Consider the following 12,008-nt stretch of genomic DNA (forward strand, 5'->3'; position numbering starts at 1 on the left):
CACACTACTACAGCATCTGCCCAGGGTTCGCAAAGCCTGGAGAAGGCAGCAGCAGGCAGAGCGATGGCGGACTGCTGGGAGCAGGGTTATGACAGCAATCTTAAGAGCAACACAACTGGATTTCAAGCTGGCAGGGGAGAAGGGAGGCCATCAGCAATACCAGAGCACAAAGCACCAGCAGCTGGCCTGTGAGTGAGGAACACACCCTCACTGGGCTCTGGGGAGGGCACAGGTGGCCAAGGTAAGGCACACAGGCTGGCAGTATTTCTAATCCTGGGAATGGCATTCGCTGTCGGCAGCCGAGCCCACCTGTCTACAAAGAGGACCCTCCCTGTTTCCTTCCATTTTAAAGGGGGAAGGAAGGAGGAGGTGTGCTGCACCTGAAGCAACAGTGGCTGTCAAACATATGTTCTGTGACTCTCAAGCACAGGCAGGTGCTTCTAAGGGGCCTCTAAACCTTCTTTCCTAGTGCTGGAAGGTCCCCTCAGGTGACCCATCTAAGTGCAGTAGGAATGCTGAGGCATCTCATGCCAAGCAATCCACACATCCTGGCAACAGTGCACCCCTCCCTCTCTGGATCCTCCCGCAGGCTGAACATGGGCTGCAGGTCACACAGCATGCTCTGAGGCAGAGAGTTTCATGTGATTTTCTTACCAGTAAGTTTTGTACTAAATCTTTCACATTAGCCGCTGTCTCTGTAGACTGTTTACCAGAGGAAGCCAGTTTTATTAATGTAGATAGAAAACTTTTGCATTTTTTCACATTTTCCATAGTTTCCTGTATTAAAATAAAAAAGGTGTAAGTTACAGAAGGTTTTCCCACAGGGTCTCGCTAAAGTGAAATGTATATAGGTCTGAAAGACGTAAACTCAGCATCTAAATTTCCTTCAAAAAACATGCTACTTCTTGCACAAACCATAATCTTCTCAGAAAGGCAATCAGCCACTCTGAAGGCCACCAAGCCTGCATCTCTCAACCAGACCTTTTAGGGAAGGCTGCATCTACCAAGACACTGCCCTTACCTCAGGGCAGGGCTGCTGCCACCTAAATGTGCACAAGCCAAAACACAGCTCCTGGAAACAGTTGAAGTACTTTGCAAAGAACACAAAAGAAAAGTTGCAAAATAAGGCCCCAGCTTCTCTCAAGCTCCAGGTACATAAAGGAAAAGCAGTGAAGACACAGACAGACAGACAGACAGACAGACAGACGCCCAAATCACAGGTGCTCAGCAGCTACATACCTGTGGCTTCCACGGGCATCTGTAGGGTCCTAAATCCCAAGCAGGACGCTCAGAGCCCTTTCTTACCACTCCTCAGTGGCCGGCCCCTCAGGTCACCCCACAAGGGGAAGCCCAAGCTCTCACGCGGGCCCCTTCAATGCGTCTCTGCTCTTGTTTAGCTTGTGGGCCCCAATAGTCTCAAGCCCCTCTGTATACCAGCTCCACTTCCCCACTAATACCAATGGGCTGGCCTAAGGGGTCTCAAAGGGAGTTCTCACCGTGGCAGCTGTGGAGGTGGTGCTGGCCCCAGGGACTGTTCGTTGAGGTGTCCCTGTCTGAACAGCTGTGGCTGTTCCAAGTGAGGCTGGCTGTGCGGAGCCACCCAGAACCAGCTGAGGCTAGAAGGTCAAAACACAGGTAAGTGCATCTCAACAGCAGCATAAGCCCAGGGAAGCAAAACAGCTTCTAAAAAGTGGGGAGCAAATGGCTCAACAAGTGCCAGTCGCCACACTTCCCGCAGCCACGAGAGGTGGTCAAGGCCATCCCTGGCATACCCCAACCTGAGGACCACAGTGATAGCACGAAGGTGTATTTGTATCTACAATAAAGCTTGATGGGTATGAATCTGTCACTGTCCAGAATCCGTCAGACTGACTGACAGCTGTCTGAGAGACAAGCACAGAGGATCGGATACACAATGAGCTCCCATTTCAGACAGTACTCCTGAGAACCCTTTCATCTGTTCAGAGACCTTCCAGCACATAGCACCTGCCACAGGGACCATACAGGCCACCAAGACAAAGGAAGGGCCTCCACTCCCTACCTGCACTAATGTGCTCTGCTTTCCAAACGTAAGGCCTGACAAGAAGCCACAGCACGCAGAGGCACAGGTACTGGCCCAGCTGCAGGAAGGTGCACCTTGGCCAAACAGAAAAACATTGGCAAAGCAAATGGGTACTTAGATGTCAACCAGCTCAGAATCTCCAAACCACTGGCCCTTAGCCTCTTTCCTAAGATTTCTCTATACTTGAACAATCACAATAAAATAGTTACTGGTTTTTACATTCGTACCTCTCCAATTTACAAATCTAGCTGCTCACATTTCCTCACTCCAGTTTTTTAAACACTGCCCCTTGCCATCTGAAGGCAGGGGGCAGTTGACATCCCACACCCACATCAAGGAGAACTCTATAGCAGCTTTAAGCAAGTCTTTAGGTCCCTCAGAGGAAAGCCTTGGAGCACTCCAGCCACAGATGCTTATGAGGGAGCTGCACAGACACTAAGCCACCTCAGGCCTCCTGGCCCCCAAGTTACCCTGCAGCTGGTGACAGAAAACATCATATGAAGAAGATAATATGCAAAAACAAACTAAGAGCTGACTCAGCAAGCCAGGGACAGCAGAACCCAGGGACCCTTCTTGCCACCTTTCCTTCACTTCAGCTGACAGCTATGGCTAGGGACACACTCACCCTGACTGGAGACTGTTCACTGACCTCAAAGCATCTGTCACCACTAAACATGACACACAATGTGCCAAGTGCTTCACTAGCTTCTAGAGCCCCTCCTCCTCAGAGAAGCAGAGGCTGGAGTCAGACACAGGCAGCACTACAAGCTCCCTTCAGGAAACTCTCCCAGACTCCAGCTTCTGAAACACACAGGCCTCTCTCCTGGCTTACAGCTGCCTGGGACAGAGCCGTTCTCCAAGATGTTCTTGCTCTCAACAGAGAACTCTACCAGAGAAAATGGAGCTGAACCCCAAGAGCTCAACAGCCCACGCGTGGACTGCCCCATAGTTCATCACCCAGCTCAGGCTCCCACAGGACGAGGTGCAGCGTATGCAGAACACTGCAGCTAAGATCATGTATGAGCAGAACCCAGCGTGGCCAGTGCTCACTACAGAGCTCAAAGCCCTGCACTGTATGACTGCTCACAGACTCAACATCAGGAGCTTCTGAGGCTCTCTGCGTCCCACCTGCTCCCAAATGAGTGCCCAGAGAGACCGCTCCCCTAACCACGTCTGCCTCCCCAGCCAATGACGTCTTCCCTACAAGTGCTTCCCTGATCAGATGTGTCTTCTCTGTAGAAATGTCTTGCACAGGCAATTACATTTCTCCAAACATGTTAGTCCTCCCTGACCAGCCCTTTCCACCACTCTTAAACATCGGCCTCACCCTCTGCAATGGAGGAGCATGAAAGCCCCTCCTGGCTTTATATGTTAGAAGCCGCACAGGTTGATCAGGAGTAGCAACTGTCCCAGGTAAGGCCCAGGTAAGGCCAGTGTCTGCAGGACACTCTCCCCAGAGCACTGACATTAGGAAAGCAAGACTAGGGAGAATGTCCCTCCGTCCCTCTCCCCTCCCCAGCTCATCTACAACTTTGCCACAGGAAGTTGAGAGGACACCTTGCACACACACCAGTAGCACTGTCCATGAGCATGGAATGGGACCACAGCATAGACACAAACTCTCTCAGCACAGGCTCCCTCCTCAAAGATGCCCTGGGTCAAATATCAATGAGGTGACACTACTAACTACATCTTATCAGGAGCTTCTGAATGCTGCTAATGCTAAATAAGGAGAAGACGGAGCCTGCATTCAGACACAGAAATCACTTTCTTCACTGACCCCTGCATCTTCAAATTCAACCTGGGACCCTAAAGCCTAGTCTTTGCAGCAAAGCAAAAGCATGCATTGCCAGCCATGCAGCCCTACTGATGCACTAGGCTGTATCCTCTTACCTGTACCCCAGGAGAGCGCTGTAGGGTTGTAGTGGGCTGTACCGTCGTCTGGGCCTGAGACACTTGCTTAATTATGGTAGTTGGGGTCACCTGCCGTGCAATAATAGGTGTTCCTGGAGCCTGGAAAATAAGTTAGAAATCATCTAAAATGAGTTACAGCAAGTAACACATGCACCTGAGCACATGCGCACAGACAAGCTCTTAAAATACAATCCTGCACTCACGTAATCCACTGCTTACTACTAACCTATAAGGAAATCATTCAAAGCCCAAAATAAAAAATTATGATGAGAAACTTTTCATGGAAAATCCTAGAAACCGTCTCCTTTAGTGAAGTCTACAAAACGGCCATCTTTTAAAGCAGACATCTAGAAACCCAACTGTGACAATGCTCTTAGGGGACACTGGCTTGAACTGAGAGTGGAGATGCCCTGAGTCCTAGACAGAGGGTGTCAATGGGGAAGGCAGGGTCCAGCAGGATGGAGATGCCTGGAGTCCTGAGGTGACCAGAGCAATGTGAGTACAGGCACAAAGGTTCAGATGAGAGGCACCACCCGCCACAGAGAGCCTTCCACAGCAGTGCACATGCTTGCTCCTCAGGAAACAACACTGCAGAGGTGCTCTCTGTTGTTTCTATAGGGAGCTCTGCCATCTCCAGCACAGACACCCCATCTACGGGACAGGGCACAACTGCACAGGGAGTATCAGGATTACTCCACCATCTCCTTAGTTGTCAGCTGTCCGGGGAAGGCACCAGACAAAAGCAAGGCCACGCAAAGCACAGAACAGAGTGTGCTGGAGACCCTGGGCTTATGATGCTGAGGGTGTGAGGGTACTGCACTCGTGGACAGCACAGCCTGGCATTAAGACTGATGACCTCAAGGCTTGGGAGCCAGGGCACACCTGTATGGCCTTTGCCTCTCCGCCTTCTTCTCTTGGTACTTCAAGCATGCTCAGTCCTCATGACAGTACCATGACCTATGCATGACCAGATCTATATTTTACAGAGAAAGGAACTGGGACACAGAAAGCTAAACCTACCGGTGACCAGAGGAAAAGCCAGGGCTCAGCCAACGCAGCTGACCCCAAGTGTCTATTCTAACCCTACTTGGTCAGCAAGCTGAGCACCAGCCACAAGAGCTGGCTCTCAAGAGTGGATGCTCTCAGCCAGGGAAATGGGCAACCAGAGCCATCCTAGATCCTACCTGATCCTACATATGCATGCCTCAGCATCCACTCACACGAGACACACCTTCACTCTTGCAACATCCCCAGGATGCAGCAGTGGGGAGTGGGTGAGCCTGGGTGAGCCAGGCTGAGCCAACCAGCACCCCATACCAGCCTATTCACCACACATGCACTCACCTGCACGGTGGAGATCTGGACAGGTGGAGCACCTGTGGGGGTTGCAGGACGGGGTGCCATGGTACTCTGAGGCTGGGCCTGGGCATGGGCCTGCATCTGGGCCAGGGCCTGCTGAGGAATCATTAACAACTGCCCATTCTCACTCCGCACGAGGACCATTCCTGGGGACAAATGAGACTTGGCATCAGGAAGTGCCCCCTACCCCAGTGCAAGAAGACCCTGACCAGGAAACTACTTACTATGGGAGACATATGTAAGCAGCTGCAAAGAAGCTGGCTCTTGGGGGTAGACAGAGCACAGGATGGTGGAGGGCTGTCCAAATACACTAAGACTTCATCGCATCTCCTCTCACAAGAAACACATGTGGCAAACAAAGCTAAGCTCAGCGGCCACAGCTTCAGCCCAGATGTGTGCCCTGCAGCCTCTTCAGATGAGGGAGCACATGTGAAACACTGCCTCTGCCTTGTCTACACTCACTGCAGGCTTCCAACGGCCGTGAGCCTGTGTCCTGGGTAGCTAGCTCCATAATTCTCTGTCCTCCATGCAGAAGTCTGTTTGCAGAGCTACAGTCACAACTCTGAGTGCAGCCAAGTTTCTCCAGCTTGCTGCGCCCCAGAATGTCCAACCCAAACCAAAATTGTGGCCCTCTATTCATGGTAATACTATTCTTGTCAGACAAAGGGGCCGTGCTTTCCCTTAGGTGAGCAGGATGTGCCCACGACATAACACTGACGTACACAGGAACAAGCACAAGTCTACAGTCTCAAGGCTTCAAAGTTCTTGAGACTCTGGGAAAGAAAATTCTACCAATCAAGTTTGACTAATTTTGGCTTCAAAACTAGCAACTAATTGTACCCCAAGTCCTAGAAGCAACAGTAACACATCTATCTTAAATTTAACTTCCACAACAGAGCTACAGATACCCTCAGCAACAGCCCAGCTCAGCAGGACACAGCTACAAAGTAACACACCTGAGAGGAAGGGGATGCTGGTGAGAGAGATGAAACTAGAACCTACTGTAAACTACACACCCATAAAAACCCTGGGCTTTCCTTCTGTGAGGAATAAGCCAGAGTACTCCTACAGGAAGAGTCTTTAATGCTGTCAAGCTCTGAATATACCAGAAACAGTAACAGGGCCTCTTTGAACTCACTAAATTCTTAATCCAGAAAACCCTATTGTTGGCATTAAGGAAATAAATGTCCCTCTAGAACTAACTACCTTGTACAATCTGCATCAGCACACTATAGACTGGTATTCTCTGTGGACCTAAGAAGGTACAATCAACATGTCCTGGGAGGTTTTGTCTGACTATCCATGTGGCTATGTCACACATACCCACTGACACTGCAGAGCGTGGTCTAGCCCAGCTGGTGGAGCAACCTGCAGAATTCCTCAAGGGCACCCCTTACTGACGCAAAACAGATGGAAGATACCCTGTAATTCCTCAGCTGATAAGGCATCTGAGAGGACCTCAATACCACCCAACCCTCAAGCTTTGAAGCGTCTTTACTGCCTAGTGTAAATATACCCAATATAACAGGCACAGTACAGTAGAGCCCAGTAGACAAGCTTAGCCAGCCCATGGTGGCTCACAGGCCCTGCGTTGGTTGCATCCCTGACCTCTGACTAAACTCTTTGTTAAAGTTAACATTACCCAGTTCCTTCAGCTGTTCACCAGGCAGTATCAGGTAACAATCAAATATCCTAGATACCTGACACAGACATAAACAGACAAATGCACAAGTGCCATCTCTCTTTAGAAAATGTCTGCCTGAGAGCAGTAAGAATTAATCAGAATGCCCTTCAGTGTTACCCAAACACCCAAAGACCACAGGATGGCCAAGTGCAGGCACCCAGCACCATATGGAAGACACTGCAGGAGGGAAACATACAGAATAGGTCAAGAGGGAGGGTATGATAAAATTGAGGAGATTGTCTCTGAAGCTCCAACCAATGAAAAGAGAAAAGGAAAGCAACCATCAAAGACAGCACATCCTGGATGGCTGGATGGGGTCCCCTGGTACTGGCAGCAGAGCTCTGCCATGCCAATAGGGAAAAAGAGACGATGCCTACCCTCTAGACCACACAGGACTCCAGCAGCACAGGCCACAACAGGGAAGGAAGCCCAGAACTCACATTAAGCTGGCACAACTGTAGGCTCTACAGCAGACAAGAGACCCTATGGGCTGCCACACTACTGCAACAGGAAGGAAAGCATTTCAGATGCCCGGTCTCAAACATGTATGTTCTGAAGAAACGCAATGACACTAGGGCATGAAATGGGTTTGTACCCAAGGGAGATCCAGGAAACGCCTCAGAATCTCCAGAGCATGCAGTGCCTCATCAGTGCGTCAGCACAGCCCAGAGTGCTGAGATAGAGTGAGTGAGTGAGTGAGTGAGTAAGGACCCAGACAGGTAATACAGAAGACTTGGATCTACCCTCTGCACCTAAGACCAGAGCTCAGGAGAGAGAAGACAATACCATTATTCTAGAAATCATTCCAGAAGCACGCTCCATAAAGGAACAGTGGACGATTCACACACCCCAAACTCGAGGTATAGCTCTTCTTCAGAAGCTGAAGGGAAATGCTGGTCCCCAAACCAAAGCAAACAGAGAAGGCCAGCATACAGAACACACATTCACTGATCACTCATACCTCAGCAAGAAAATTAAAAGTAGGCAAGATATCTGAACAGGCACTTCCCAGCGACGAGAGACACAACCCACACCAACAAATAGGCTCAGTGTTACAGGCCAGCAAGGGAAGTGCAAATTAAATCCACCATACGGAGCTATCCACACCCCAGCTGAAAGGAGACCAAACCTAACTGGTGATTCGGGCAGAGAACTCCCAGCAGCACGTTGGAGCCCCTGACACCATCCTGCAGTTTTAGGCCTGTCCCATGATGGGGTGCAGTCCTCCACTCCATTCCACCTCAGAGAGACTTGGGCCTGAACTAACTGAAGCAGTCTTATTTCTGACAGCCCAAAACTAGGAATAACAAAGCTTACCAATACAGAGACATGTAAGGAATCTACATAATGGAAAAGTATTCAAAGATAAAGAATGAGCCACGGACACAACACAGATGACCCTCAAATGACAACATTGAATCAAAGTAGCCAGGAAAAGGTCCACACTATATACTCCTATGTTCTAGGACCCAACTCCATGTGATAGAAAGCTGACAAACAGGCAAACACTAGAGAATGGGGAAACAGCAGGAGTGTTCAGGTGACAGGAGGCTTATTATCCTGACTGGTGGCAAGTTCAGGGATGTGTGTGTAGCAGTCTAGCAAACTGCACTAAGACAATAGGAGATTCCTGTATGTCAACTGCACTTCCATAAAGCCCTACACAAGCACACACATACATGTGAGCACACATGCTCACAGACATACACATGCACAAAGCAAGAACCAAGTAAGGTCTAAAGATAAGGCACGGTCTCAACCAGCATATCCAGCCACCATAACATACAAAAGCAGGTCAGGAGTGTTAGCTCAGGCTGCCCTCACACATGGGAACTGGAAGCTGACCTTATAGTGCAATATGCCTTCCAGGCTCTTCCTTAATGACACTTCTCATAGCTCAGCTCAGCTGGTAAAAAGTCATGGAGGATGCCCAGGACCTCAGCATGAGGCTCCAAGTCAAAGTGCCAAATAGCACTGGAGTCCTCTAATGACAGAGACCCCAGAAATACCCCAGAAGGACACGCCTAAGAGCCAGCCAGGCAGAGTCCACCCAAGAGTCAGAAGGAAAGGCGCTCTCCTACACGTACCTCTGCCCTCTTCAGAAAGCTGATCTCAAGAGCCCAGAAAGTGGGCTGCAGTCATCATGGCAGGTATCTGCTGACCCAAGGAGCCCACACAGTAGGTCCTCAAAGAGCCCAACCAGGCCTCTTGGCCTTCCCAGCCTGCACTCTCCCTATGCACTGGCTCTGGGATCACCTAAGAACTGAGAGTTGATTACAGGGCAGTCTTCGCACTCAGAATTGCCCATACAGCCCTCTCTACAGCAAGACCCTGAATGGTAGCCTGTGGGGCTTCACTGACGGTGCATTTAATTCAGCAGTCTGTGTACATGTCAAGCGAAATGACAACAAAAAGGCGGGCCATACACATGAACACAAGTAATACTTTACAGCCCTTTCCCATCTCAGTGGAGAGTCAGATAACCAGAGTCCCAATGCAAATCTGGAATGGACAGGGTGGGTGTCAAACCCAGCTTTGTGCTTCACAGTACGTCCCAGAATCCCTCAGGACAACACTGCACTTAAGCAGGCTCTCACTATCACTGCCTCAGCTTTCAAACTCATCCTTAACTACACTGCCACAGGTTTCCCTGTCACTCGGAGACCTGTGACCCTCTATCAGCAGCTCTTCTCTGTAGGCTGCTTCCTGGTTACTCATCCTGAACCCAAATCTACTCTTCTCTCCCCCAACAACTCTCCCCACTGATAGCGCACACTCCACCCCACCTACCACTACAGAGCTGCACCCGCCCAATCTCCACTCCATCCCACCTACCACTACAGAGCTGCACCCGCCCAATCTCCACTCCACCCCACCTACCACTACAGAGCTGCACCCGCCCAATCTCCACTCCACCCCACCTACCACTACAGAGCTGCACCCGCCCAATCTCCACTCCACCCCACCTACCACTACAGAGCTGCACCCGCCCAATCTCCACTCCATCCCACCTACCACTACAGAGCTGCACCCGCCCAATCTCCACTCCATCCCACCTACCACTACAGAGCTGCACCCGCCCAATCTCGACTGCTCCAGGTTTCCTTGGCCCTCCTCTCCATACCTCACTGTCACACAACCAGTCAGCTTCCACTCCAGCATCTGCACCTGCCTGAGCTGTAACTGCCTGTCACCTAAGTCAGGAGCAAGTCTCCAATGCCTCCCTCCCATTGCAGGACTAAGCTCCAGCTGCTGAGAGCAGAGACTGCCCTATGCCTCCTTTCTCAAGAGTCAGGAGTGTCCTCTGCACTCTCACAGGCTGCCAGCTGCAGACACAGAAGCTCTTAGCAGCCTCTTCAGCCAGTCCCTCACAGTCACTAGCTATGGCTGCTCTCCAGGTCAGCCCCTGAAGGCAAGGGCTGGAACTTACAGAAACCTCTGCCCCCTACAATTAGCTGCTTCTGCTCATCTGCATTCTCCTCCTTCCCACACAATTCTAACTTTTCTTTTCAGAGCAGGATAAAATAGTTGACAATAAATTGTTTCATGCATTGGTTGCCCCCCCCCCAAACACATTAATACCATGTTTACAAACATCTAAATTGCATATTGTTCAATAAGTGTTTATCATGAATTCTATCTGCAATTATTAGACACGAAATGGACCTCAAACGAGATCTGAGCTGGGCTGCAGATAAGGTCATACCTAACATGTATGAAACTCTGGTTTCATTCCTCAGCACTCAGGAGGTGGGCAGGAAGACCTTACGTTTAAGCCATCTGTAGCTACATCCCAAGTTAGAGGCCAGCCTCAGATTCGTGAGACCCATTCGAAAGGGAAACAAGGCAAGGGACTAAGACCAAGGGATGGCAGAGGGCAGGGGGCAGGAGGCAAGGGGACCCTGAGCTGCTACTACTCTGTGGTTGTGAGGACACACACACACACACACACACACACACACACACACACACACAGAGAGAGAGAGAGAGAGAGAGAGAGAGAGAGAGAGAGAGAGTGTGTGTGTGTGTGTGTGTGTGTGTGTGTGTGTGTGTTAGAGTTTTCCTGGTTGGAGTGCCCTCCAGGAAGCGCCCAGGTTCTGTGTACTTCTGCATCTTCTAAGCCACAGAACTGGCCAGTGGTTGGCAGGCAGCTCACCTCTACCCAGCATACTCCATGACTAAAACTCAGGCTCCCTTAGATCTGAGGTAGGAGCCTACAACCCCAGACAGGGAGCTGTTCTACAAGAGAAGCTAAGTCTGCCACCTGGAATGGCTGATACCCACAGGTCCCCAGCACTGGGGCCCAGTCTCCACACTAGAGTTCCCTAAACCTAAATATACCCTTCAAAGCATTAGCCCCTAAATTTTCTTCAACTTTAAACAGCTGGCAGACTTTGGTAAGATGACTTTTGGACCTTAACTTGTGTTTTCACAAGCAGAAGTGTGCATGTAGTACACAGGTTCAAACCTGTAGTATACAGGTTCAAACTACAAACTAACCAACCTAACATCCTTCCATCAATATCCACCCAGTTCAAAGTGACATCTTCCCTACAAACAGCTGCATATTCAAGACTATAGATTAAGTACTTCATCTAAGTCTCAAATAGTATCTAACCAAAAGCACAGGTTTATTTCCCACAAAGCCCATGACTACAGATCAACAGTGGCTTGCTGTAACTGTGAGGAACTGCTGGAGCCAGGGAAAGAAAGCGTGCTAGCCCTTCCTTTAAGTTGGAAACTTTCCAAGCACTGTTTTGCTGTGTAGAGACATAAACCTGGGTGAAATGAGCATGTTTGAGTATGGGAGCAACAGAGCAACAGAAGCCTGACTGGTGACCCCATGACTGAGCCAGGCTCCCAAGGAAGCCAGCTATCTCAGAATCCCTGTGACTCAGGCGCCCTCCCAATCCCCAACCCCCTCCATGCTCTGCCTCCTGTACTCCTACCTCTACCCTCTTCTTAGTACCCAGCAGCTCTGTTGTGGGA

The 12,008-nt window shown here is 50.1% G+C and overlaps 1 protein-coding gene across 1 annotated transcript in view; it reads right to left on the bottom strand.

The window, feature by feature from the left end:
- The window catches only part of Taf4 (TATA-box binding protein associated factor 4), a 66,666-nt gene that overhangs the window by 21,351 nt on the left and 33,307 nt on the right, over window positions 1-12,008 (bottom strand). Inside the window, exons 2-5 of the mRNA XM_034496146.2 lie at window positions 5,321-5,481; window positions 3,956-4,075; window positions 1,497-1,616; window positions 655-777 (exon numbers count right to left, since the gene is read on the bottom strand). Of these exons, the coding sequence (XP_034352037.1) occupies window positions 655-777; window positions 1,497-1,616; window positions 3,956-4,075; window positions 5,321-5,481 (524 nt within the window). The remainder of the gene's footprint in view (window positions 1-654; window positions 778-1,496; window positions 1,617-3,955; window positions 4,076-5,320; window positions 5,482-12,008) is intronic.

Source organism: Arvicanthis niloticus, chromosome 2, assembly GCF_011762505.2.
Source record: "Arvicanthis niloticus isolate mArvNil1 chromosome 2, mArvNil1.pat.X, whole genome shotgun sequence".
NCBI classification, from domain to species: Eukaryota; Metazoa; Chordata; class Mammalia; order Rodentia; family Muridae; genus Arvicanthis; species Arvicanthis niloticus.